Genomic DNA, 27226 nt, shown 5'->3' on the forward strand with positions numbered 1-27226 from the left:
CGGCCATCGCTGACTCTGGTGAGAACGGATCCCACAGTTTGAGGAGGCGCTGTGTGAGGATGGTCTTCCATTTGCCCAGAATCTTCCAACATTCAGCTTTGTTGAATGTCCCCAAGTTCTATTGTTGTGAAAAGGAGGGGGGGTCTTTTCTCTATTCACTTTCTCCACACCAGGCGTCATTTTATGAACCTCTATCACGCCTTTTCGCTAAATGTGGCTCGAGCCCCTTGATCCTTTCGGTGGCCCTTTTCTGCACCTTTTCCAGATGCCCAATAACCTTTTGATCTTCAAACGCGCTGCTTTTTCCCAGTTTAAATCTGGAAATTCAACTTACTACGAATCCCCTCTCGTCCCTTGGCAAAGCGGTACCAAAGCGCTTTAGGATCGGGGTGGTGTTTATGCTATAGTAGTTACCCCTTTTCTAACTTTTTTCTCCAAATAAGCACTTCTCCCCTGACCAGTTTATGTGTATCTGGGAAGCGGGGGGATGTTGTCATAGTTGCACGTTGTAGTTATTCACATTTGCCTTCCTTTAGACGCGAAAATTGTCCCGTTGCAGCTTCCGTTTTTAAAAGGTCAGGGCCTCCGCCCTCTAAAACACGTTACTTTTATCTCGTACCCTTCACAGCCATGTGGAAGCTGTTATCCAGCGTGGTATTGGGCATAAAATATATTTAACGGCGCAATCCTAACCCCACTTACCTGGGTGTAAACTCTATTGAATTCAATGGGACTTACTTCTGAGTACAAATGACCATTGATTTCAGCGCCATGTTCTTCTGAAATGCTGCCTAAGATTGTGAAAGCGTCTCCTTTTTCCCCTTCCGCAAAACCTTCTTGGCTTAGGTCGAGATGGAAAACAGAAAAGAAGAGTAGCTAGTTCTTGGAGCCCGAAGAACCCTGACATACAAAGTGAGGCTTAATTCTTTGAAACAATGTTTGGATTTTCGTAGACAGGCAGTCACAAAGGTACTCTCCTGCGAACATTGCCTGGATTAACAGACACCCACGGACGAGATCCTCGCTTACCATTGCGGTTGCCATTAACCTAGAGTTTATTCTGATTTACTCTTTTAATGCTCACCCCGAGCGGGCTAGACTGGTACCTGTCTCTTGCACACGTGCATCCAAGTGTCTAGTCCTCCCTCTGCGGTGTATGTGGGACTTCTCTTTACCTGCTCCGTGTAGTTCATATCATTATATCGAACTTACACACTGTGTATTCCTTGCGTCAGAACAGATGAGGACCAGCACCTTAACTCACCAACGTCCACTGAATGGGTGGAATTAAACATCCTTTTATTACTCTTTAACATCTAATCGGGCACATCTTAGAAGGACGCTTTTAGTCACTAAAGGAATAATTCATCCATGTTAAGTGGTCCCCTAGACACATATGCCCTCCCCGCATAGTTTGCAAAGGTGCATAAATATGTTTGCCAGTTTGTATGGTTCGTGATCATTCACTGTGTCCATATCCTGTCAATGCACTCCGAGTTAAAGAGCTGGCGGGGGTTTTCAGCCCCCTGACACCCGCGCCAAATGCCCACCTGACTCGTGTGAGGTACAAAATTAGTGAACAAGCATTTCTGGAGACGACTGGCGGCCACTGTAACCACGAGGACTGTTGTTTCCGCATTTATGAGAGAGCACCGTCGGTAGGCTGGAACATGGCTGGGCATCACACACGCTTTCAGGCATGGGGAAGTCTCAGGTTTCTTGGTCTCAAATCTGTCAGCAGGAGAAGGAGGGCTTCTAAAAACAGTTTGTAGCATTTCTTGCCATGGGGAGATATTGGCATATGTCCTGAAGTACTAATTGTATCACTAGGGAATGGGAAGGGGGAGGGGAAGAGAGTATTATTTTACTTGTGAAAATCGCAATCCAGTTTTTAAAGGTAGCTGTGGAGTGGGAGGATGATAAATTGCGTGAGGATGGAGCGACGATTCTGACCACGTTCAGAGAGTTGCTGCAGATTAATTTATCGGGTTTGGGGGGACCAGGATTGTAGGCAATGGTGCAGGTATACACTGAACGTACAAACACATCACCCCTGGAACCTTGTTGATGTTTAAATCTTTTTGACACTCAAATAACGTGCCTTGCGATCTGAAACATGGTCAGAGTAAACTCAGTGTGAAGGTCAATAGAACTTCCTTCGTGTGTGTTGAAGATCACAGACCCGGGTTTACTCCCGACCCTTGCAGGTATAGAGAGACCTAGATGCGGCACATACCTGGGCTGACAGAGGCGGGATGCTTGGAAAAGGCTTTCACTTATTCCCCGAAGATCCCCCAGACGGAAGCACGAATTATGTTCTCTGGAAGTGTGTCTGCTTCTGTCGTTATGTTGCTTTGGTTTCTGGCAAAAGGGGCAGGCGGGGGGTGGTTAGGATGACGCGGATTTTCCACGCCTCCCTAACGGACGCTTTTCCAGGGAATTAGCTTTTTAGTTTCTATTTGCTTTGCGTCTCCCCGCGTGGCCCACAATGAGCACGAAGCGCCCAGTTGGTGAACAGAACCTGCTTTAAAAAGAAAGGGGGGAATCTGCGCCCCCCTTCCTCCAGTTTCCCCTCCTCCTAATGCGCACAGAACCAACATTATCTCAGCGTGGCAGAGGCAGCTGCGCCAATGTATCATCAGTCTAATTGGAGAGGTCACATGTTAAACCCTCGCTGTCGTTCAACCTAATATATATGTGTCCCTCTGCTGCCCTTTTACTGATTTCCCTTAAACCAACCATTTTTGCAAGGTTCATTCCAAGAGCAATGATCCAATGGGTTGCCAAGGCAACTATAATGACATTAAAATAGAGTCAACCCACCCGCACCTTCATGGTTGGGCGGAGTGTGAATAGAGAGACATGACCAATCACGACTGTATGTTTCCCCCCAACAGCTTACGACAAAGACTTAGGGAAGACGGGCTGGCCAGTCCCATCCAAATCAGTTAAGATTTATTTTCTAACTGAAACGCAACTGCGTTTAATCTGAAATATGTTCCGTTCATTTAAATGGATCCGTCCCAAGTAAGCGCATTTGATTTCAGCTTTAGTCAATGGCACAGAAGTGATTCAGGCTAGGGACTCATCTCAGTCCGCTTGTGGATCGCAGCACTAGCCCTGCCAATTCTCGGGGAAACCGGCATCAGTCCCACATCATTGAGAGGTGTAAATCTGCAGACATGGTTTTATTTCAGTACCTCGATCAAAAAAGTTATCTGTGGGTTGCGGAACGAACCTATAGAAGGAACCCGTTTTGGATCAGTGCTTGGGAAGAAGGTACAGAACTGAAAGATGTAGGGAGATCTCGCACCCCAAAGTGCAAATTCTAGTGAACCATGGAGGAGTACTTGATCTAAGCTTGCGATAAAATTAATTCGATTTTATTTCATTTCATTTCCCTGAAGAAGTGGTTCCCTGGAGGAAAACTGTGGATTTTCCTTTTCGGGATACTTGTGTGTGTTTCTGCCTCATTCGCTACAAAGCCACGTACTGACGGCTGGGTGGATTTTGTTCCAAAAGCGCGCGCCTGATGTCTGTGGTGGAGCATTGCAGAAGAGAATGGAGAGAGATCGAGAATGGAGAGAGATCGTGGTTCCTGGTCTGATCTCAAAGTAAAATTCGGGAAAGTCCAAGAGTCCCTTCTCACCTGAAGAGTAACAAATTAACAGGCCACAGTTCCTTTCGCGAAGGGTTATGTATATACTGCACATGGTATCGATACAGGAAGTTATGAACATGGGGTGGGTGTAAAGTGAGCCGAGAAGGAAATGAAAGGCAAGGTGGGAGAAAAAGTGTGCTTCACCCCCTGGAACCAACAAAGTCCTGCCTTGAAAATTGGGTCAGGTCGGGCCAGACATAATTTGCAAAAAATCTCATATAATGACGACCTATTGTATAAAAACGTATCATTGCTCCGCATTACCTTAGATAGTTGTGCGTACTGCTTGAATGTGTGTTTCACTGTGTCTATATGTAAAATGCAGGGTAGAAGTCAAGGTTACTATTGTGACGTTGTTGTTTAAAACAAACTCATACCGCCCCCAGACACGCACACTCCCTTTCGGTATCTCGGAAGAACAAGCCCTTTAATTCACTGAGTAATACTTTCCTTTGCAGCATATAAATACATGCAGCAGGTTAAGGGTTGGTAAAATTCTTTTCCTGCCTTGCCGATTCGAGTTTCCCGCCGGCCTTTTGTTGGTCTTCTCAGAAGAAATCGCTTGAAGACAGAAGGGAGGGACAGAATAAAGGAACCACCTCCCCGAAATCGTGAAAGGAAAATTCAAACCTCTACCTACCGGCTCAAAAATCTGTTAGCCCTATAAAGGCAAAATAGCATTGTTGTTTTGTTTTTGTTTTGAAAATCACCAGTGAGACATCTCAAACCCAGATCAATTGAAAACAAACCTTTAGTTGGGCCATCTGTGTCTTTTAAAAACACTGGAAGCAAGCTTTCGCACTGCAGTATTGTCCTCCCAAAGCCCGATCCTATGCACTGTTACTCGGTAGTAATTCCCTACTATGTTCAACAGGACTTATTCCTACTATGCGCTCTTACATGTTCAGAGCAAAACAAAAGCACAAGACAAGGCGCCAATCCTGGGGAAGGCCCCTTCCAATAAAACGGGAATAGGAGCGGGGTGCATGGAAGGGGAGACTGGAGTAAAAGGAAGTAAGTTTTCTTTCTTTTGGTGGGAGTTGTTTCTGAGTAATTGTGCGTGGGTTTGGACTGCCAGGTTTCCCTCAGCCTAAATGCTTCGACTTGGAGGCTAAGTTCATGGATTCCAGCAGCTCTTACCTTCCCCACGTAAACCGGTTGTAGTATAGCAGCCTTGCGTCTCTATCCACTTTCTCCTAATCAGACCATGTAGGGTGTGTGTGTGTGTGGCTGGAGGCCCCAGATGGCTTGTTCTGGGTGAGTCTCATGGATCCCTCTGCTGTGTTCTACGCAGCGTCTCCCAAATTTCTCGTGCATACTGTAAATCCTGAATATGCACCAATTGGTCATCTGACACACACAGAATTACAGCCATTCTGGCTTTCAGATTCTGTGACTCCCAACCTCGTGTTGGTGCTGCAGGGATTGGGTTCTCAATCACCCAATCTCGCATCGAGAACAGTTTGTCTCGGAATAGAGGCCACGACGAGCGTAGCAGCTAAGCAGCACGGATATTTTCGACGTCTCGGGTGGTCCAGAGCAAAGGAGAGCAGCAGTGTGCGAGAGAATTTCAGCAGGTGTTGCATGCACGACATAAGTTTATACACTCCAATCTGAAACCCATCTTGGGGGAACTAGCATTGATCTGAAGGCAGGCTTTGTCTTGTGGTTGCAGTGAAAAGAAGACTGAGCTACATTTCAGACTTTGTGCTTGTATTTTTACTTTTAAAGAAAACTGTGTTATGTTATTATTGTTTTAAGAGGGAAATTAAGGGGGAAATTTCCAGGAACAATCCAGACTGGACAAGCCAGACTGGATTGCTTAATTAAAGGATTCTAACGCATCATTAGCTTGCTTCCAATAAGTTGCAAGTGGAATGTGCTCTGTTGTTTACTCACTAGCATGAGTGAAGAGGGATAATATCAAAACAATACATCCTCTCCTATCTTCCTTTACATTCCCACAAAGGGTTATGGGCCCAGAGTTGAGTGTTTTTTAGTATTTTTGGTGGATGACACTGGTATGTGATCCTGAACTGCAAAGTATTTTTCTGTGTCTACTTCCTGGTAAGCACATGGCCAATTGTTCCATTCTGTGAGGGGTTAGCCCCCTCCCCTTCCCTCAGAGTTCACAGTAGCTGCAGCAGTGAAGAGTTATTTTTGGCTTTTGATATTTTGGGATTTTGAATTTTTTGGAAAAAAATTCTCAAGTTTTGAATTTTAAAAATATTTTTCAAATTTTGTTTTTGAGATGGGAAGTGGAATCTTTTTGGTGATGCAAGCTTTAGAATGCCTAAATTAGAAGAAGGAAATTTTATTTTGTGAAAAAGTGTTTGATAGCAATTCTTCAGGCAAAGAAAGTTTTAAATGCAATTACTAATCAAAAGGCTACTGATGAAGATGAATACTCCATTGCAGCAATTAATCTATGGGAAAATCAGAATGACCAAGCAAGAGCTACCATTTTAAGTGCAATTACAGATGTGCCAATGGCACAGGTTAATACATTATATGATCCCTCCAATATCCTTAAATATATGGAAATTGTGTATGGAAGTACCAGCAAAAGGTCTCACAGAAAGTTGATGTGAAGCATCCTCAAATTAAAATTAGATTCCAAGACAGACGTTCTCAAACATGTGAATGAATTTACAACAATCATTCAGAAACTTGAATTAACACAGTATCCTTTAGGGACTTAAACAGGATGCTAGAGCCTGGAATCAGAAGCTACATCAAATGGTAGCACAGCTTGGGTACAAGCAAGGCCACACAGACAAATGCTTGTACACCAAGTCTAATAATGGACAACTTTCTTACATTCTTGCCATCGTTAATGATTTGATCATTGCCACAGTAAATGACAGAGACTACACACAGGTTGTGAAACATTTAAGCAAAGATGTAGAAGTCAAGGAACTGGGAAAGATCCAGTACTATCTTGGAATTCAAGTGAAAGAGAAGGCGACGGTTTATTTCTGCTTAGCCAAAAGCAAAAGATTTCTGAACTGATCTAAAGCATGCACATACAAGAAGCATACCCAGTCGCCATACCCATGACTACTGACTTTTTTAAAAGAATAAAGATGATTCAAAGCCGTTGCTAGACAACAATGAGTCCAGGTCAGAGATTAGAAAGTTTTTGTATCTTGTACATGTAGACCTGATTAGCCAGTGCAGCGGGAATTCTGAGTAACAAAAGTGACTGGGCGGGTGTAAAAAGGGTAGTTCAGTACCTACGGGGTAAGATAAACTGTAAATTAAGTTTACCAGCTGTTAGTAATCCTAAAATGATTGGTTTTACTGATGCAGATTGGGCTGGATGTACAACTGATTATAAATCCATAGGTGGATATGTATTTATGTCTGGAAATGGTCCCATTTCATGGGGCAGTTATAAACAGAATTGTATAGCTTTATCTTCCACAGAATCTGAATACATTGCAGCTACACTACAAAAGCATGCAGAGAGATGGCCTGGCTCGATCAACTAACCAAGGACTTGGTGAGAAAGGGGCCTGATAGTCTGATGGAGGACAACCAGAGCTGCCTAAAGCAGTCCCAGAGTGAGAAATTCCACGCAAGAACAAATCACATTGGGGTGAAGTACCACTATGTGCATGAGGCAATCCAAGAGGGACTTGTGGAACTATCTTATTGCCATACCAGGGAGATGAGTGTGGACATCCTGACAAAGCCCCTACCAAAGGAGACTTTCCAGAACCTTTGTGTCAAGCTGGGACTCTGGGTGGTTGAATAAAATTTATGTGTATAAATGTATGTTTTATTTCCTGAGAAGGGGTATGTGAGATGTATTATTTACTAGTGCAGTCAAGTACAACATTCTTCTGTTGCCTAGAATGGACATACAGGGGAATGTGGCTGCAGACAGGGAGGACTTCCTGTCACACCTGCTCTGGAGCTTCCTCCCCTGTGGGTGACCAGGTAGATGGGCATGACCCAAGTTGACCAGATAAAAGGGCTGGCCACGCAACAATCTCTCCCTTGGACTCTTCCTCTCTTAATCTTCCTCTTGGACTCTCCTGGTTCTTAGCCAGCACATGGCTCAACCTTCACATAGGATGGAGCCCACAAGCAGAAACTGTGAGAAGTAGCTCAGACTTACTTTCACTGCAACCACAAGATAGAGCCTGCTTTCAGATTACTGCTGTGAACTGAATGTGAGTAAAACTTTATTCTTACTTTTAAAGAAGTTAAAAATTATTATTTTAAGATGGAAATAAAGGGGAAACTTACCAGGAACAATCCAGACTGGACAATTAAAGGATTCTAATGCATCAGCAGCTTGCTTCCAATAAATTGCAAATGAAATGTGCTCTGCTGTTTACGCACTAGCATGAATGAGGAGGGATAATATCAAAACAATTTATCCTCTCCTACCCCCCTTAACATCCCCACAGTTGAGACTTCGATCCAGGTCTCTGAACCAATTCCCTTACTTTTCCTCCCACAACTAATGTCAGGCTTCAGGGCATCGACTTCCTTCCCCCCTTTTGCAGTGGATAAGCAGAACAAAGAGAAACGAGTCTCTTACCAGTTAGAAACTTTAATGATCACAGCGAAAGAACAAAGAATCCATTCCTAGGAATGAAGGTGCTCCCAATTAAGGGTTCCACCCACTTCCTCTCTAGTCACCCACATCACTATCGCATATTGTAACCTGATCTCGCAACCAGTGTGCTTTTTGTGCTGCTACCTTATCTGCTCTTCTTGACCTTGGGCTAGGCAGATGAACACCTTCAAGCAACAGTGAGTCTGTTAACTCTCTCTCCCCCAGTTCTTCTTCTCCTAGCTATTCCCCACCCACTATTTCCCAGCTTCTGCCTTCTGAACTATGTCCCTCTACAAACCACTGCTCCAAATCTATACTGTCCTCCTGCTCCTGGGAAGATCCTGGGAAGATCCTGGATCCTGATCAGGAGTAGGGGGAGGGGGAGGCTCCCACCATTCCTCTTCAGTGCAGCCCTCCTCAGCACAGTCCCTGACAATTAACAGCTTTTACTACTACTACACTGCCATTTCACAATTAAAATTAAAGTTTCCCTGGGTAAAATTGACCTCCTGTCGAAATAGGGCATTATAAATCTATTAAGATTTTCCCGTTTCTATTTTACTTTTTTGTTTCTGTTTGTTTTTTAATTCTATGTTTGTTGTTGTAGTTTTCCCTTCTTTATAAATTTAGCTCTTCTGCTTGTCAACCCTTAAAATAAGGATAAGGCCAGGTTTGGTTTGGTTTGGTTTTTTAACTTGTTAAGGAAGGAGGAAGAGACAAACCCAAGACAGTGAGGAATCGACAGGACATAGGCACTCTCCCATGCAACTTCAGTTTTTATCCTACCTAAGAAAACTCACAATCCCCACCCCATGTATCCCAGAGTAGCCCATTTCAATTGTTTACTATAGACAAAGAGAGTAGTTCCAACTCCCAATAGGTGGGGTAATAAAGTTACAACATTCCCTCATGTTAAGTTATACTGAGCCCAAAAGATCTGTATTTGGTGCCCTTTTAGTTTTATTTTTAATAACCATTTGATTAAAAACCCACACACACACAAAAAAAAATGTGAAAGAGAAAGTTTGAAAGAAAGGAGGCCACCATTCCATTTTTTTAAAGGAAGGGAATTCCCAAACAGCAGCGTTTGCATTACAAAGCCACAGTTTTCTGAAATGACAATCATCCAGAATGTAAAAGGGAGAGTGGATTTCTCTGTTAATGGGTTGTTCCTCAAAACAAGGTGTCCAGAAGCCTTAAGTGGACGCAGTGTTGAAGTTGGACATCCATAAACTAAAGATTAGCTAGTCCTTTAAAGAGGCGGTCACTGCCCATGATCTTGTGATTAGTGCTTAAGGTGAATGAAAGTAAACCTTACACCGAGAGAAAAAGATTCCCCACCCCACCCCTAAACTGAGCTTAATGTGTTCAGCCAGAGCCCAGCTTTTCCCTCCAGGTGTCCACAAAAAAGAGTGTTATGGTGGCTGACAGATGTAGCCTAATGGGCTACACTCCTTGCCCACTCTCTACTTCATCAAATGTATGAAGTGTGGTGCTGAAATGCCAGTCAGATTTTTTATATACGGTGGGTGGTTGGGAGGTTGCGCACACACACGTGAGGGGGGGTATAAATGAGAACATGAGTGGATTCAGAGGAAAATAAATGATGTAGTGGTTAAGAGTGGTGGACTTGTAATCTAGTGAACCATATTCGATTCCTCGCTCCTCCACATGCAGCTGCTGGGTGACCTTGAGCTAGTCACACTTCTCTGAAGTCTCTCAACCTCACTCACCTCACAGAGTGTTTGTTGTGGGGGAGGAAGGGAAAGGAGCTTGTTAGCAGCTTTGAGACTCCTTAAGGGGAGTGAAAGGTGGGATATCAAGTCCAAACTCCTCTTCTTCTTCTTCTTCAAAAGAAACAGTGACAGAAACTGTACACCCTTGTTAATTGGTTACTGTAACTAGTTTGCTTTCAGGTAATGCTCACTGTTTCTTTTCTGCATTTCATTTCCCTTTGCTCTCACTCCTTTATACACACACACACACACACACAGTATATATGCTTGCCAATTTAGGATCATGTGTCATTCACCCGATGAAGCGGACGTTGATCCAGAAAAGTGTCTGCCATAGGAAACTGTTAGTGTGCAAGACCCTTTTTTGCTGGTTTTCCTTACCCTTCGGCAAATGCAAGCATCTAGTGGCAGGGGAAAGGCACTGCATGCGTTCTGAGGCACCAGAATTATTTTACATGTTTCAGCCCTGGGAGATTTTGACGGATATTTTATTTTTGGCAACTTAAAACTGCAATATTCCTGCTTTGCTTTTCCCGCTCGAAGTTCACCAGCAACCGCAGCAACAGTTCCACACCTCAGCTGAGCTGGTTGGCACCCCTTTCCGCACCACATTGACCATAAGTAGCGACGTTGCATCCCACGGGACATATTTGCACGGAAGGGGCTTCATAGCTGAATGCCGAGCCTTGGGCCTAAGCGCAGTTTGTGATGGGACACAAGCAATCACAATGAAACCCAAAGACAAAAACTTAAAAAGATGCACATTTATTTAGCATTAACCAAGCGCAGGGGAACCTGAGGCTGTTTAGATGTTATCGGCCTCCCAGCTCCCATCATCCCTAACCAGCTGAGGCTGATGGGAATTGGAGTCGAGCGGCTTCAGGAGGGCCACCGATTCCCCACCCCGGAATTAACGCCATCGATTTCGACGGTATGTTAGGCTTTGATGTTTGACTTGTTTACTCCGAAGTAGACCATTAACGCAAACTGGATTTGTTTCAACAAGACAAATAATCTTAAATATTCTCAACTGCATTCCGGAACTCTAAAGAAAGTTTAGTGATCGAGTTTCTGAGGGGATGAATTTCGTAGTTTTAGTGCTTGTGTGTTAGAGCAGTTACGATATTTAAATGATTATTATTGAATTCTTTTCCTGCCGCAACTCTCCAAAAAGCTTGTGCTTCCTGCTAAGGGAGAAAACAAAGGTCTCGCCCTTCCCACACTCGCTTCTCTACTAACATCTGAACAATTTGGGTAAGAGTGAGTGTCTGTCGTTTGGAGTCTGAGTTGCAGGCCCTTTGACTGCTTCCTTGCGCTGCTACCTTCTTAGTCCAGCTTTTCCGCCATTCAGACCACGTAAACCCAGGCGAAGGTCGACAGTTAGAGATTAAGGAGCCTGGAAAAAAAGTCAGGACTCTGGTAGATGAAAGTGGTTAGGTACATCCATCCTCCCTCCTTTAGTTCGTTCACCTTAATGATTGAGGAACAGAACGCGGGATCTGTAAAATCGTTCAAGTTACTGGACCTGTTTGTGGAACCCCAAGAACGGTTAAGAGAGGCATGACTCAGATATGCCCCAAAGGATTCAAGGCAGAGGGCCTGGGAAGGATAGCGGCGGTGAGGTTACACTCGGAGCTTGCGTTTGACTCCAGATTTCTCCCCTCAAGTGAAACTCTTAAATGCACGTTCTTGTGGGCAACCACCTCCGACGAGGCTACCAGCCCGGATATTAAACACAGCACTTTAAAGGGAACACATTTTGTTTCCAGTGAAACTTCCTTCCGCTTAAACAGGCCCAAACTTAGCAGTCATCCCCATTTACCACCACCCTTGCTTGGCCCGCGAAGAGGACTTTATTGGAATATCAACAGACACGCGCACACGTAAATCTCGCAGAGTTCAAAAGTGCCCATCGCACAGGTAAATGCTGCTGGTGGACCCCATCTTACTTCTGGCAGCAAGGCACAACCCACTCACAGTTCAGGGTTCTCTCATCTTGTCTAGGGGATTACTCGGGAGAAAAGTGATTGTGCTCCGCAGCCACAGAGCTCTAGCCTCCAGCTCAAAAGTTGGAGGGGAGTGCATTCCCCCGCCCTTTAAAAACCACATTCATTTGAGAACCGGGATTGCCATCCCAACATTTGCATTACTGGGAAGTGCCTCCTATTGAATTCAGTGGGGTTTGTCCCCACAGTAGACATGTTTCGGATTCTTCTATACGTCCATTTACTTTAAAAGTAAGGCTGAAATATACGTATAAAACATGTTTGTTCTGTCTGACCCAGCCCCACTGTTCGAGTAGGAAAATTCGAATTACAGCACAGGAGTGAATCTATTCAACATTGGGGCTCTGGGAAAGCAGGTGATGAAATTTACTACCCTCTCACTGCTTGTTTGCTGTTTTTTTTTTTTAAAAAAGTTGGTTTTTCCTGCGACTAGGTTGAGAGGAGGCATTCCACCCAGAGGAATACGTTTTACACGGCTCCCCCATCATATGATCAAGGAAAAGGGAGGGGGGGAGAGTCACGCGACTGAGATTTATAATTCACAGAGGAGAGCCATTATGGGCATTTAAACGCTGGGGAATATTTTATTTGAGAGTGGAATCCTTTACTGGGTTCTGATCCAAAAACTTCAAAAGTCGGCCGTAGCTAAAGGATATAATGATGATGATATCAAATACTGGGCCTCCTCCAGAGCAACCAACATAGGCCAATCCGCTTTCCAACAAATAGCCACGATTGGAGCTTGAACGCTTTCCTGCTGCTGCTGACATTCACCCTACATTATTCGCAACCATGTATTGTATGGCTCTCCCTTTGCCTTCAGATAACTGGGAAATCTGAAGCCAAGTTTATACAATTCCAGCATTTCCAGAGATATAAACTGATGAGGCCCAGCAGTGATTCTTTCCTCACGCGTCTGCGACAAATTCCCCAGGGCGCAGGGGTGCCAATTTGAATAAAATATTTGGAGGGGGAAGGTGAGCCCCGCCCCACATATTCGATCACAAGACGTTGAACGCGCACAGCTTTTGAACGGTAATCGCAATCAACTTTGGTGGGGGACCCGCCCCCTTCAAATATTTTATGAGAGGGGCGAAGGGGCCTCGGCCTCTAGGAGTTGGATCCTATGCCAGGGCGCTTCGAGAATCTTGCAACTCCAGCGCCCACAGCGCGTGTACTTAGAATACACCCAGAAGCAGTGTGGTCTAGCGGATAGAATGGTGAAAATCCTAGAAATTCCCCCGAAACATCTCACTCGGGTGCAACATGCGGGGGTGGAGGGGCTGATGCAAGATCTGAGTTCGGGGCCCAAGTCTGTCAATTACTCTCCCACTGGCGTTAAAACAAGCGGCTTGTGTCTGAGACTGGGTTCCCAAGGGTAAATAAGGAAGACCGACCTGCCTGACCCAGGGACCCTGAGAGGATGGGCAGGGTTAGAGCCAGACAGACAGCATCAAAGGGGACTTTGAATGACATAACTAGAACCTGCTTCTGAAACCTGCCTAGGGTTGCAGCCTTCGTTCTCCGTCATTCAGGAGGACACGTTTGCAACAGGAAAATGCAGGAATGCAAGGAGAGCCTGGAAGTCCAGCACTACAGCATGACAGCAAGTGGCGCAAGATGAATTGCGAGAATAAACGCTTGGCGGACCTTAGAAGTATTGTCCCAGAATCAGTGTTAGTTGGCGAGGTGTGTGTGTGTGAGAGAGAGAGAGTGAGTGAGTGAGTGAGTGAGTGAGAGTGAAACGAGGCAGCTTGGGGCGAGGGCATCTTTCTTAGAAAGGGCAAGTTATTATTATCAACCTCTTGGCCGGATCAAGCGGGCCATGGTCCACCTCCGGGGCTGGAAAGGGCGCGGGGAGGAGGGCAGCCTCACTGGGCCGCTGATTCTTAAGGGATCTTTTCTATCCGCGGCGCAAACCAGCTCCTGCGAATCTGACAAGCGACTTTTCGCTGGCCCTTCCGTCCCTCCCGCGGGCGCAGTTCATAAGGCACTTATCTGCTCAAGTACTAAATCGCCGTGTCCAAAAGGACCCCGGACACCCGAATGCAGGACGCAGCTACTCGGAAGGGAAGGAAGCTGCTCCTTTGGCATCCGTGGGCCTCAACATCTCCAAGGCCGGGAAATGAGCTGAATCAAGCCCGCAGCGGCCCTGCAGCCGAAGAGTGTAGAATAGATGCATTACATCCCTGTATAGTAAATTCTGAAAGAGATTCAAGCTCCAATAAATACGGGGGGAGAAAGAACTCAAGAACAGGATCGCTTTTGCGAAAACAGATTATTTTGAAAGCCGTCAAGCGAGATTATGGCCGCCACCTAATGTGGCCACGTATTTTATTTTTTTATATTTTAAAATAGGATTAGACCAATTCATAGAGGACAGCTAAATAGAACCTCCATGTTCAGCAGCTGTATATCCATACACTACCAGATGCCAGGGACAACGGTCCCTGCAGGTTGACCGGTCGCCGGCGACTGGCCGCTGTTGGATGCGCTCTGTTCTTATTAGCATTATCAATTTAGGGGGTGGAGTAATTATCGTTCCACAGTCTTCATTTAGCAAGCTGAATCTTCGACTAGAAACGTTTTCTAAAAACCTGCAATCTTATCCGCAACGGTGTGGGAGTGGGGGGCTTCGGAGAGGGAACAGAGAGCATCTTTCAAGTGAAGGATCTCGGCTGTCTCCTAAAATGGCGTTTTCCACTGCATTTTACAAGACGGGGCTTTTTTTTGGGGGGGAATGGGCTTTGGAAACCAATTCCCCAAATATATATATATATATATATATATATATATATATATATATATATAGCGCCTAGATTTAATATATTTCGCGCCAATAGCGAAGTAAATGATCTGCCAAAGCAAATACCACGCAATCAGAAAATTAAGCCAACGGGTAGTGACGTTTATTAAAGAAAAAAAAAGATTGTTTAATTTCAACACTGGAGAAAAAGTAGCGGTTGGGGAAGCAAACGCTAGTTTCAAATTCCATTCCATTCTAAAGGGTTTTGTTTAAAGCAACTTAACAGCTCCCAGGCTAAATTATTTGATCGATATTTCTCTCTCCCCCCCCCCTTGGGGTTACCAAAGGCGATCACGAGCCATTAGATCTTGCATTTGAATTAAGCTGGGAGATCAAAGGCTCTGTTACATACCATAATTCCTCTTGGCACCTGTTGCCATAGCTAGGCAGAGGGCGAAAATTAAAAATAAAATAAAAGTTAAACGTGCTGCCGCTGCTTACTAAAGCTACGAGTCACGGGCGGAGAACAGGCCAAGTACTTAGGTACAAACTCTGCAGGTTTAAAAAGGGAGGGAGGGGAGAGAGTGTAATAGCCCACCCTGTTTCAGACTAATGCCCTTCCTTGATAAACTTATAAGTTTTCCACCCTCTGATTAAAATACATAAAATTGAATTAATTTTGCCTGTAGTAAAAAATAACCATTCTAGTTTCCTTTTTAAAATCCCTCCTTCCTATTCAATATAGCTAGTCTGAAGTAACAAAAAGGAATCCGGGTTCGTAGCCCGAGTTATGCAAATATTAAATTAGAATGTTACTTTTATTTTATTTTTCTGAGCCAGCTACTCTTGTCTTGCATATATCTCCAAAAAATCAGGTAAAAAGCCTGCACGCTTTGGGCTGCTGTCCCACGATCACTTGAAAAATTAGCTGGTTCATAGGAGGTTAGAATCTACACTAGCCGTTTAAACTGGTTAGAAAATGGTTCCATTCTCCTGGTTCCCGCTCCCTGGTAATTCTAGCAATCGTCCATTGGTGTGGTCATGGGAATTATTTGTTAGAAACTATCCCCCCTCCCCATCCCTTCCCTCGGAAGAACTGCACTTCCCACGACCTCCTTCACTGGGAAACTTGCAGGTTCTGAAATAGTTTAATACCAGCGGTGCAGACGACCTCCCAAACTTAGAAGGTGCCTTGCCATATCTTTACGACCGCGGCTCCTTGGCATGCATGAGCCCGATGGATAGGAGCTATTTCTCCGACTATTCCTGAAGACCACCGGGATGAGGCCTGGGATTTAGAGGCCCTCCCCACTTCCCCACCCCCAAGGAGCAAGACGGCTGAGCCCTACAGAAAGCATGCATGGCTTTTTTTTAATCCGGTCCTGCGTTTGAAACGAATCTCTCAGTAATCAAATTCACATGTTCACAGCTCAGGTTCTACCCCGGACAGAAGCGTTTGAATTTAAGCCTTTTTAAAACTCCGCGTCAGCTTCAATGCCACCAAGGCAGCAGCAGCAGCAGTACTACATCCGAGGACTTCTGTCCCACTTTGGGCTGCTTGGTACAACAGGCGTGGATAAAGTCAAGGAAGGTGAAACAGTCCAAGAAGATCAAGTCAGAAAATGTGGGTTTGGGGGGCGGGGAAGGGATGATCATCCCCTCCTAATTATCTTGTCAGATCAGAGGAGGGCAGCTTTATGTTAGTGCCACACTTCAATTCCTCTCCAAGGGAGGGAAGGTGAAGCCCTGAATCGTATGGAAGCGACTAAACACCTCCACACTCCAGTCTTAAAGCACATTGAAGACTATGGGATTCCACCCTAGGGGCGTGAGGAGTCCTTGATTTACGACGGGCCCTCCCAAGACACTTGGAAGGGAGCCTCGTCGATTTCGAGTGAACTTACTTCCAAGTAAGAGCTCTTGGGACCCAGGCAGCAAACATTCAGAACAAACATTTCCTTTCTAGAAACACCGCGGGCCTTCACTCCCCACCCCCACCCCTTCAAAACTCCTCAGCCTGGCTGGTGCTCTGGAAAAAACAACAGCACTGTAAGAATGGCACAACCCTCTTCGCCATTGTTTAAATCCGAACTTTATTGGGTTGCAATGAAGGAAGAGAAGGACCTGTAGCTAAAGTTTCCACTGGCCGTGCCAAGAAGTCCACCTATTTTCCATCTGCTTTAGTTGCATAAGAGGGGGGGGGGAGGTAAATCGGCAAAAGCGCTAGGGATAAATATGAGCACATCTACTGCAGAACCAACAGTGCCCTTGTTGTCCAAGGTAGCTTGCAATTTAATCACCACCTGACTTGATGCAGGCTTCAGTCCGCAAATCAATTGTTCCGAATGGTCTCCTGCGGATCTGGGGCAGCGGAAACCAACTTCGCTTGGCCCTGGCCAGGGTTCTGTGCTGCCCAGAAATAGGCGAGATAGAAGCGGATATATAACCATACGATTGCTATCCTAATTCTTTGCTCCGTAGTGCCTTCTTCCAAAGATGGCAGTTGGGCGAAAAGCCAAATGGGGATGTTTGAAAGCAGCTGCTTAGTAATCAGGACTGAGGCACTCTACACATGCTCAGGTTCACCACGTGCCCAGGACTCAGATTCCAGGACTTTAACTCTGGCACAAATTAAGGCTGGCCACACTGGAGGCTGCTAAGTACAGCAGTGCTGTGTTTCGTTTCATTTCTGCCCTGTGCTCTCTACGCGTTTCCCACAAACGATAGCTTCAAGTGCAATCCTGTGACTACATGTTTACTCGCAAGGAATTCCCGTTAATACTAACGAAGCTGACCCCCAAGGGAAAGTGTGTAGCGGTTTGCAAGCCTACTTCCTCCCAGAGGACAAGGGGCAAAATGAAATACACTGTTATTATCAATAAATACCCTGGATGCGGTCCGCACTGATATATTTCCCTTGGTCCTGCCCAGTTAACTAATTCACATTCCTCCCACACGGACAAGCCCCTCTCCTGAGCAATCCAATAAAAGCTTCACCACCATCCAGCCTCGAGGTATGAAAGAGCTTGAATCCAATCGCTTGGGAAAGCGGTTCTCTCATCCGGGATGCCCTGAAGAAGCACCCTTCAGTTCCCCCTCTCCTTAAAAAAAAAAAATCAGCGAAGTCGGTCCCTAAAGGCGAACGCCTCTGCATCACTCCTTCTGGGGGAACAAGCGCAGCAGCGGGATCTCCTTTTCTCGGAATGAAAAGATGCCCTGGGAAATAGCCAACTCCGCAAAACTTTCCTGCGCTCTCCCCAGTCACTCTCCCCTTTGTATCATTTTTATTCAACCCAGCTTGTCCCGCTTTCCCGCTCCGCCCTGCCTCAAAAACTGAAGGGGGAAACGACTGCTTCATCCCCTCTCAGCTACCAGCTCCACCCACCCCCGAATCAGTGTTACAAACTTCCCTTTCAAAGTCTTCCTGGGAAGATGGACCGCATTTTAAAAGTTCTCTAAGTGGGTAATAACCCCCCTCCCCCGTGCGCGCACACACACCACACTTCCTAAGCCTTCAACCAAATCGTTAGGCATACTGAACCAAAGGGAAGAATGCGGCTTTTGATGTTTCCATTAAACATACACAGAGAGATTTTTTTTCTCTCTTTTAAATGTCCGCGATTTACTATACAGATGGAGATAGTGGGTGGTCGGCCTGCAGTTCCGCCCTCCCAAAACATCGTCGCTTCTCAGGCAGTACCTTTCTGAGAAAAAATGATCGTCCTTAATTAACAGCCCATCCACACTCCACTGAAGCTGAAGTACTTTTAAATCGGTTCATCTCCCTCCCCCGCCCCGCCCCGCTGCAACTTGCAGAATTGTTGCTGAAGATGAAGAGCTTAGAATTTTCTGGAGCAGTTTTCGATTCCCTCTGCGGCTTTTGGAGGGTGCCAAGTTACTGACTCCCTCCCCTGAACCTAATCTCCGGGCAACACCGCTTCAATTTCTCCACCCCTGCTTTTACATCCCATGCATCCTATCCACACACAATTTTTAAAAATAAGAATAATAGGGTAGAGGTTAACATCCAAAAGACTCTAATTATGATGAGTTGATTTTAATTGGTTCTGAAGTGAAAGAATTGCACAAAAATATTCCAGAAGTGAAAAGAAAATTATGGTGAGGTGGTTTTGTTGTTGTTGTTTTTTACATACCCTACCATCAACAACAAAAGTCCTAACAACAACATTGTTATGCGGCAAGTCGTCGAATGTAGTGTGTCCTTCTAAAGGTTTGTTTTCTTTTTTTAGGGGTTGTTGGTTTTAATAAGCTGTTGGCTAATATAACTTTTCTCTCACTTGGTCATTAATGGGGATTTTCCCTTTTAAAAAAGAGTGCGGGGAGAGAAGCCTGTTCTGTCTAGATATCTCTTCAAGGGGAGGGGGTCTATTGATAGGAAGAAAAATATCCCTCTCTGGTAGTGATTTTAAGAGTCCCAAGGCGAAGTGAAATAGCTCCTATAATTAAGGCCTTAAATGTACCGTGAAGATTTCTGCGCATTATGAGCGAAGGAGGGATACCGCCGGCTTAAAAAGAGAATGCATTCACTGCGTAGCGATTCTCTCTCACACAAACACAAACACACACGAGTCACGCTCCAAATATTTTCGTGATGCTGGTTAGAAACAAAAGATACAGTCAAGGGGGCTGCGATCCTGACCCTTCCTAATTCCCCAAGTCACTTTCCAACGCGCCTGCGGGCTCCTGGTGGTGGCAGTAATGGGAACCAGAAAAGGGCAAAAGATGATCATCCACTTAGGAGGGAGAAGGGCCCGATTGTGAGGAGGAGAGGCCGAGGCCGAGTTTAGCGCCAGAGCGGGAGAGAGGAAGAAGCACAGAAACCCCTCTCTCACTTATTATTATATTCAGACCCGGACCGAACAAGACGATCTCTCGCGCGCGCTCTTCCACACGCCCTTCTCTAACTCAAGGCAAGATCGTTTCACTGACCTGTTTTTTAAAGCTTCCTGAACAGCAACAACAAAATATTTCTTACCAGGTTCGTGTTCCCGGTTCCACTTTAAAGGAGAAGTCAGTGAACCATGTGTTAGAGTTTGGACATCCCATGGAAGGCGGAGTGGGGAAACAGAGCACACCTTAAGTCCGCTCTATAATATTCATCCAGCCAGCAGGAGCGTTAAGGGTCTGCGTCCCATTCAGTCCACTGGAACCCCCAAATCCACAGCTTGGCAACAGTTCAAGGAAAGCGCTAGAAAGGAATTGGTCGAATCCAGGATGGTTTCCTGGAGGCCAGCCCGACTAAATTTTGGGGTCGTGGCTCGAGCACGAACGATCTTGAAGATACAGGTTCATGTACAGAAAAAGTAACCAGAAAGATACAACAACACCCGCCAAAAATTCCAGCAGGGTGGAAATAATGGGCCTGGTCTCAGATAAATTTTGTTGGGCCAGGGTTTTGCAGAAAAACGATGGGCTGCGCGTGCCCGCTGACATGAAGCCCACCTCCACGCAAACCCTGTCACTGGATCCCACCGTGAGCAGCGCCTAGAAAGAACAGCAGCCCCTCCAGGGCATACAATCAGCACCTGGATCTTAAAATTTGCCCTTGGGAACGGAAAACGGATAGCGAGGGAAGATTTCTTTTTTGCGGGTGGGATGGGAAAGCTTTATTCGCCTTTCCCAGGTACCTTCTCTTTTACCCATATAACGCGAGGACCTCTTAAAAGTCCTGCGTTGTTCTCTTTTTTGTAAGGCGGAGAAGCAGCTTATTCCAGGGAACGGCGGGGGAGGGGCTGCTGGTGCCTATTTCGCGCTGGTCCTCCTGCATGACATTTAAATAGAGGCAACAAAGGAGAGAAGGGCGGTAAAATAAAACCTGTCATACAACAGTCAAGAAACGTTTCAGCCTTCTACAAAACAGATCTATTCTGCCCCAGTGGGAAAAACCGCTACCGATTTTCTAGGAAAATAATTCGAGTTCGAGATGTTCTTCCACTTAAAAAAAAGAGAGGGAGAAACCAGAAAAATCCCCATCTGGGTTCTCTCGCCGCGCTCACCCCGACCCGCTTGGAGATCCATCGGACTTCGATCCTCAGGCCGAGCCAGCTCTTCTGAAGGGAAAGGGGCGATTGTGGTGCGACGGGAAAATGAAACCGATTCTGGGTCTTCACACGCAACGCGCTACTCTGCCTACATACTCCACGCGATGATTAGGAAACCGGTACACTTGCTCAGAAGCTCACCTCGTGGTCCAAAGGACGGACATGCCTTTTTCCCACGCCATCCTCACACCTGGCCTTCTCTCATCAACCAAGGGGGAAACTTGGACGGACTGGAGAAGAGGAAAGAAAGCGACCTAACAGCTCCCCTAAAGCAAACAGCATCACCTGATCTTAGGGGATGAGGGCGAGCGAGAGGAGCCAGCCTGGGCTCCTTTGTGACTCCAGATCCACCGCATTGCAAGGGAGAAGGACTCACACGCTCTCCCTGGCGCCGCACTCCTGCCAGGGCAAGAGGCAACAGATGCAGGCCAGGGCTGCTGCTGCTGCTGCTGCTGCTGCAGTCAGCCCCTCGGGCTTCTTACTTTGCGATTGTTCTACTGGAGGCTCCAGCTCTGGAATAAGCTGCTTACGCATTATAACCTTTAACCTCTGAACTCTGCGCCTCGGTCCTGCCTTAACAGAGAGGAGGACTGTGCAAAGTTCGGTTTAATGTCGTAGCCGCGGGAAAGAGGCCAGGCATTTTTACGCCGCGGGATTCCGCCCTGAGAAATACGCGGAACTGCTCGGGAGTCCTTCGAGATTTCAGTCCCACGGAGGAAAGATTTGACACGGATTTGCCGACTTCTCTCCACACGGAAATAGACGCTTTTCAGGGGCGCCGGTAGCTTGGAAGAGATGATCCAAACAAACCACCGTTGCGGGGCGGCTACACTATGTAACCCGAGGCACACACTGAGCGGCAAACCAGGGGCGCATTTCCGTGGGGTTCGTTTCCAAGCGTTCCCGCAAGCCTCCTATGAGATGGAGTAAGCTCCATTGAAATCAATGGGATTTTCTTCGCAGTTGACCTGACCTAGGGAGTTTGATCCGGCCGACCATCTGCATAAAACCGAGCGCTTCAGGCCCACACGCGCGGCCCTTGTTAGTTTGTTACCCGTCCCCCACTCCCTCCCCCCTTTTCTTTGCCTAATCCGCAATAAATATCTGAACATTGGACCCAGAAATTGATTTCAAGTGGCTAATGAATCAGATTCAATCCTATCTGCATCTTTGCAGCCAGCTGTTTGCATCTCAGGGCCTAATGATGGAAATATTCCCCTTTCGCCTTGTGAAAAGGCGCACTGTGCGGACAACTTCGCGCTCAGACCGCCCCCCAACCACGCAGTCACGGCCACGCACTCTTTATTTACAACCCGAAGCCTATGCAGAAAAAGCGAGAGCGCGGAAGCTGTTTACCCAACAGAAAATATATCCTAACGTCATCAAAGCTTGCCGCTGGAAACGGGTAGGCCACCCTTTTTGCCGCCCAGGTTTACACAGCAGTTTTAACAATTTGGACAGAAGCGCAGGGTCGCAGCTGCGGGGGGAGAAGATGACGCGTCGCGGAGGTGGCGGAGGAGAGTAGAAAGAGCTACAAAGCTCCTTCGATTTGTAACCATGTGCTCAGCAATCTGGAAAATAGATTCATTTTGCCTCATTCTCTTCTCCCCGCTTTCCACGTCCTGCCTTGTAAGTCTCTTTTGTGGGGACTCACACATGAAAAGGGACGACTAAGTGTCTGACAGGGGATCGCTTTTCAAAAGCAAATGTGGGCCAGAGGGAGACGCGAGACCGCTCGCTGGCCCTGCAGGGAGGGCAGGACTCCTTTCAAGGAACAACATCAACAAACTCCGCTCAGGGCTTGTGGCCCGGGCGGGCGGGCGGGCGGGGTGGGGGGAGCGGCGGCAGAGGCTGGATGGAGAGACAGATGGAAAATGCTACAAGAATCCGCCTCTTTTCTCTCCTTCCCGCTCACCCCACCCCACCCCTCACGACCCCTTTCATAAACCCATCTCTATGGGAGTCTATTAAAGCCGTGTAAAAGCTAGTAAATGAATATTTTAGAATGGGGCTTTAGGCCGATCCATTCACTTACTCCTTTCAGGGTCATTTAAGTCATGGGCGGCGGGCAGAAACTTGACAAGGCAGTCGCTGCCTGAGCGATCCGGGCCGGATTTTGTTTATGCAAAGCGGCGCATTTTCACATTTGGCCACAGATATGAAGACATTTCAGGGGAGGGGGAGGAGGGGAGTCTGTTTACTTTTGTAGCTTTTTTCTTCTTCTCAAAATTTAGGCAGGGATCTCGGGTTTCAGACGGTCAGTTCAACCCTTCAGGCTCAGGGGTTTCTCCGCCAGCCCCCACTCCACCGCCACTTCTCCGCACCCGCCTCCTCCTTCCATGTGTCAACATTTCCAACCAAAACAAAAAGGGGAGTGGGAGTATAATTTTCCTCCTTTAGGAACTGCCTTGGCAACTTCCAAGTATTTTCCGAAAACAAGAGTTCAATTGGTTGCCAAGTGTAACACCAGAGTTTAAAAGTATGATGTACAACTCATGGTTTAACACTTGAAATTTCAAAGAAACGGAGGAAACACTACCTATGTATTTGGAAGAGTGAAAATGATGAATTTAAGAGGGCATTAGCAGAGGGATGGGAAAAGTTTAGCCTCAAGTGAGCTTGCTAAGGACCTACCCTCCTCTCCCAACGGGAAGTTCAGTTCCTAACGTTGTTAAGCTGAACTGCTCCTACTCCACTGATCTTGCCCCTACTTGACTAGAGCAATTTACTATAGGCCATAATTCGGTTGCAGACTACAGCCTTGCGGAAAAGCCAAGTATCTCAGCTACAGCGCTATGGTAGATTGCTGCTCCAATGCATAAACTATTTATTATTATTACTAGTAGTATTACTACTACTACTACTACTAATAATAATAGATTGTACACTACTATTGTAACTGAAAGTACAGTCGATTAAGGCCCACCTAATATAGTTATTAGTTAGCTCTCCAGAGTACGTTTAATAGCTAAGATGCATTACTTTTTAATATTTGTATTACTTAAAAAATATCACCCAAATATCAAAATCACCAGACGCAGAGACTACTGGCTTAGGAGGACCCCTGGAGTCCTAGCTTTAGTCGTTAGTTTGCTTTTCTCTCTCTTCTCTTTCTTGTGTTAAGAAAGCCGATAGCGAGACCCACTGGGTTTCTTTAAAAGACATCACAAACATTTATTAATTTACACCAAAGGTGGACAAAAAAAAATTACGTTGCCTTTTCCACATCAAATTATTCACAATTCTTTCAATAAAATAGAAAGGATGAACAGCTATTAGGGAGAGCTAAGGAGGCTCTGGTGGTTGCACAATATATATACACACAAATAAGTCCAGATACACAAGAAACACACACGTTGAAGGGGCGGAGAGGAGGCGGGTGATTGGATAATAGGGGACTTCCTGATGTAGCACGGTCTTTTGAGATGTGCACTTGAAATCTCTCAACTTCTTTTAGCATTCTGGTTTCCTCTTTTGGGGGGGGAAAGAGACTTTCAATGTTAACTACGTTCAGCAGACATTCTCCTTAAGCAGTTCCTTGGGGGCGGAGGAATAACAGGGGTAGGAAACCATATGGGGAATTATTTTTTTGTTTAAGAGAAATGCTACTAGTGGAGTATTTCTGATGCTCCAGCCACTTAAGCCGAAAGGTTTACGGCTGCTGACCACACACCTATCCGAGAGCAAGTCTCACTGAATCGCGGGACTTGTTTCTGAGTAAACATGCCTAGGATCTGCCCATCGTATTTGGATGGCGGAGCGGACTGCTAGGAAGCTACCGCCACCCTCCTGGGAGATCTGCACCGGGAAAGCACAGTTCTCCAGCAAGCAGCTGCACAGAATGCGGCAGAAAGACGTTTTAAGGGACGCGCCCTACATACTCTCAAAAGAAGTATTGGAAGAAATAGGGCCATTCTGATCCCCACAGAAAATCCAACTGGGTAGCTTAAGGTCCCAGCCTTAATAAAATAGGCCCTCTTTTAAAAATGAAATCAAGCTGCCAGAAGTCATTTGATAAGAAACGCTACATTTTAAAATAGATCCGTGAGTTGGTCGGTTCTTCTTCTCCGCCCCCCCCCGTCCTCCCTCCACAGCAACCCTCCTCCTAAAACACACTACGAATCCTGAACACGCGTGGAGAGAAAGAGAGCGAGAGACACACACACAAAATCGATCCAGACGCCCGAACAGTTCTCAAAAAAGGAAGAGTTCCTACCTTTTAAAACACAACGGGAGGGCAATTGTGAGAATGGAGGGGAGGGGGGCAGAGAGGCCAGGAGGGGCTGTGGGTTAGGATCTCGGGGGTGGGGTGAGTAATGGTGGCTGGTCGTTGTCGCCTTTTTAAAAAGGACAACTGTTGAGGTTTGTGAGTTTGCTGGAAAAGTTCTGTCCGGACTGCAGGAGGGACTCGTGGGTGAGATTCAAATGGTTCGGTAAGGGCGTCAGAGCCGGAGAAAGCATCGCCAGGACTTGCGCTTGGCCCCCGGCGTGGCCCGCCGGGAAGGGCGAAGCGGGGGCGCTGCTGGTGGAGCTACCGGACGGCGGGGGGGCCGCGCCGCCCCCGCCGCCTCCGATGATGTTGTCTATTGAAAAGGAAGGCCTGCTGCCGGCTCCCTGGTCCGGTTTGAGGCTCTGCAGGAGGGACGCGGTGGGGCTGAGCTGGCCGGCGGGGTAGAAGGCTTTCCTGCAACTCAGGTCGCCGCCCAGGAACGACGAGAGGCCGCTGGAGAAAACGGACGGCGCGGCCGCCGAGGCTCCGGGTCCCGGCGGCGCCGGCAGGGCGCAAGGAGGAGGCTGGAAGGGGAACGTCCCCGCCGCCCCGCCGGCCCCCGCCGCGGGGTGGTGGTGGTGATGGTGGTGGTGGTGAAAGCTCTGCAGCTGGAGCCCATAGTTGTAGCCGTAAGGTCCGTAGGCGAAGCCGGGGAGGAAGGCGGCCGGGTCGGCGGCGGCGGCGGCGGCGCGCAAGAGGAGCTCGGGCGGCTGCGGGTGGAGCTGCTGCTGCTGCCGCTTGAAGCGCTTCCTCCGGCGCAGGAAGGAGCCGTTGTCGAACATATCGGCCGACTCCGGGTCCAGAGTCCAGTAGTTGCCCTTGCCCGGGTTGCCCGGCTCGCGGGGGATCTTGACGAAGCAGTCGTTGAGCGACAGGTTGTGGCGGATGGAGTTCTGCCACGCGGGGAACTTCTCCCGGTAGTAGGGGAAGCGGCCGCTGATGAATTCGCAGATCTCGCTCAGCGTCAGCCGCTTCTTGGGGCTCTGCAGGATGGCCATGGTGATGAGCGCGATGTAAGAGTAGGGGGGTTTCACCAGGGGGTTCTTGCCGGACCCCGAAGCGCCCGACGACGACGAAGAGGAGGAGGAAGAGGAGGAGGAAGAGGAGGAGGCTGGCGCAACTGGCGCCGATGCCGCCACCGCCGGGTCGTGGCTGTCCCCCAGCGCGGCCTCCGGGCCTCCCTGGGCTGGAGAGAGGCTCCCGCGGGCCGCCTGCTTGGGCAGGAGGCGCAGCTCCTCGTCGTCGTCGTCTTCGTCCTCGTCGTCCTCGCTGAACTTAGCCTGGCCGTGCTCGTGCGGAGGCCCCACCACGTCGATGTCCTCCACGTCGGACAGCGCCTCGTCGTCGTCCTCCTCCTCCGGAGAGGGCGCCGCCAGCAAGCCGCACGGCCGGCTGCTCCCGCTGCTGCAGCCCAGGGTCATGGCGACGGCGTTGGCGGGGTTGCTGCTGGGGCTGCTGCTGCTGCTGCGCTCTCTTCTTCTGCTGCTGCTGCTGCTCGGCGCTGCCTCGGGCTCGGGCTGCTCGCCTTGGCCACCCCCTAGCGGCGGAGCGGAGGAGGAGTCCCAGGAGGAGGCGCCACGCCACGCCTCCCCCCGGCTCAGCGGAGGGCGGCAGGCGCTCCCTCGCAGTTCCCGCCCCTCAGGCGAAGAGCGCTAGGTGCGGGGTGGGGGAGGCCATGGGGGTGGGACCCCTGGGGGTGGGCAGTAAGGAAAGGTGAGGGAGGGGGGACGGGGCAGAAGGGAGGGGAAGGAAAGACAACCTCCCTTCCAGCGCGGCTCCCTCCCGCCAGAACTTCTCACAGGCACTGAGCTGCGTCGGAGAGCGCCAGGAGCCTTTATAGCGCGGCCCGCGCGTCACGTGCTGGCGCGCGCAGACAGACCCTGGGCGCTCGCTCTCCTTCGGTCCCTCCCCGCCCGTGCGCGGTTATAACTCGCGCTCGGAGCTGCGCGCGACCTCGGGCTCTTCCCTCCCCCCTCCTCCTTCCGCGCAGTTGCTTGCGCCTGGCGGGGTACCTGATTCGCAGTCCCGCCAGACGTTCCAGAAGGCGCCCTGTGGCCCGGCCGCCGCGCGCCATCTTGACTCCTCTCTCCCGCCGCTCTTCCCGCCCTAGAGGGTCTGAGGGTCTCGGAGCAGTGGCTAATAATAAGGACAGTAGTAGTAGTAGTAGTAGTA

At 47.9% G+C, this 27226-nt stretch overlaps 1 protein-coding gene and 2 long non-coding RNA genes across 4 annotated transcripts; all 3 read right to left on the reverse strand.

Annotated features, from left to right (window-relative positions):
• Positions 1 to 4053: 4053 nt before the first annotated feature.
• LOC128415809 (uncharacterized) lies at positions 4054 to 5292 on the reverse strand. Of its 2 annotated transcripts, XR_008331078.1 has the most exons (3): positions 5122 to 5292; positions 4802 to 4940; positions 4054 to 4222 (listed from the first exon to the last, which is right to left on the reverse strand). It is a non-coding gene; the product is annotated as an uncharacterized LOC128415809 (long non-coding RNA). The 2 variants fall into 2 exon arrangements; XR_008331077.1 differs by lacking the exon at positions 4054 to 4222 and having other exon boundaries at positions 4395 to 4940.
• Positions 5293 to 10719: 5427 nt separating this feature from the next.
• Positions 10720 to 23509, reverse strand: LOC128415810 (uncharacterized). The gene is made up of 2 exons (XR_008331079.1): positions 20926 to 23509; positions 10720 to 11366 (listed from the first exon to the last, which is right to left on the reverse strand). It is a non-coding gene; the product is annotated as an uncharacterized LOC128415810 (long non-coding RNA).
• A 1162-nt stretch (positions 23510 to 24671) lies between these two features.
• FOXD2 (forkhead box D2) lies at positions 24672 to 26906 on the reverse strand. Its single transcript, XM_053392508.1, is given in 3 exon segments — positions 24672 to 25602; positions 25604 to 25656; positions 25659 to 26906. Coding segments are annotated over 3 exon segments (1347 nt in total). The 5' UTR covers positions 26476 to 26906; the 3' UTR covers positions 24672 to 25125.
• Positions 26907 to 27226: the final 320 nt, after the last annotated feature.

This window comes from Podarcis raffonei, chromosome 6 (genome assembly GCF_027172205.1).
Source record: "Podarcis raffonei isolate rPodRaf1 chromosome 6, rPodRaf1.pri, whole genome shotgun sequence".
Taxonomy (NCBI): domain Eukaryota; kingdom Metazoa; phylum Chordata; class Lepidosauria; order Squamata; family Lacertidae; genus Podarcis; species Podarcis raffonei.